The following is a 583-nucleotide window of genomic DNA, read 5'->3' as shown; positions in this document are numbered from 1 at the left end:
GGCGTACTCGCGGAAGGTCACCTCGCGCACGGGTTGGACCTGGGGCAGGTTGGAGGAGTAGGAGTATGTCATTGGGCGCGAAGACGGGGTCTGGGGCAGGAAAGAAGGGAGGCTGGAGAAATCTGGACCGGAGACGTAGTAAGTACAACTTGGCAAATACATGTTAGAGGAGCAGGGACCACGCTCATCAAAATCCATCATTGGGCTACCTTGGGCTCTCCGCGGTAGCCGAGCTTAACATGATTCTCCGCTGCAGCTGCCTCTTTGAAGCGGATCCGTGAAGTAGAAATTTGGAGACGTAAGCTGACGTGGAAATCTATCCCCATCCTTAGCAGGGAGGTGCTGGTCATGTGACCCGATGTTGAAATTGACAAGCTGCGAGCTAGTCCCGGGCCTTTTTTTTTTTTTCCTCTCTCTCTCTCTTTCCTTTTTTCCCCCCTCTGCCCTCCCTCCCCGGTTTCCTTTCTTTGTAGCTACCTCAGGGGAAGCAACAGATCGTCACTCGGTGTTCTCACCGAAAGCACGTAATCGCCGGTGTAACTCATGTTGGCTGGGGGGCCTCCCGGCGCGCGCGGCGGGGCCG

General features: G+C 55.9%; 1 protein-coding gene across 1 annotated transcript in view; it reads right to left on the bottom strand.

The window, feature by feature from the left end:
- Positions 1–557, bottom strand: part of HOXA11 (homeobox A11) — a 3,871-nt gene extending 3,314 nt beyond the window's left edge. Inside the window, exon 1 of the mRNA XM_005863005.2 lies at positions 4–557. Coding sequence (XP_005863067.2) covers positions 4–201 — 198 coding nt within the window. The 5' untranslated portion in view covers positions 202–557. The remainder of the gene's footprint in view (positions 1–3) is intronic.
- Between the last annotated feature and the right edge of the window lie 26 nt (positions 558–583).

The sequence above is a fragment of the Myotis brandtii genome, unplaced genomic scaffold (assembly GCF_000412655.1).
Source record: "Myotis brandtii unplaced genomic scaffold, ASM41265v1 scaffold17, whole genome shotgun sequence".
Lineage (NCBI taxonomy): Eukaryota > Metazoa > Chordata > Mammalia > Chiroptera > Vespertilionidae > Myotis > Myotis brandtii.
The sequence above is the reverse complement of the archived record's forward strand: the minus strand, read 5'-3'. Positions and strand labels throughout refer to the sequence as shown.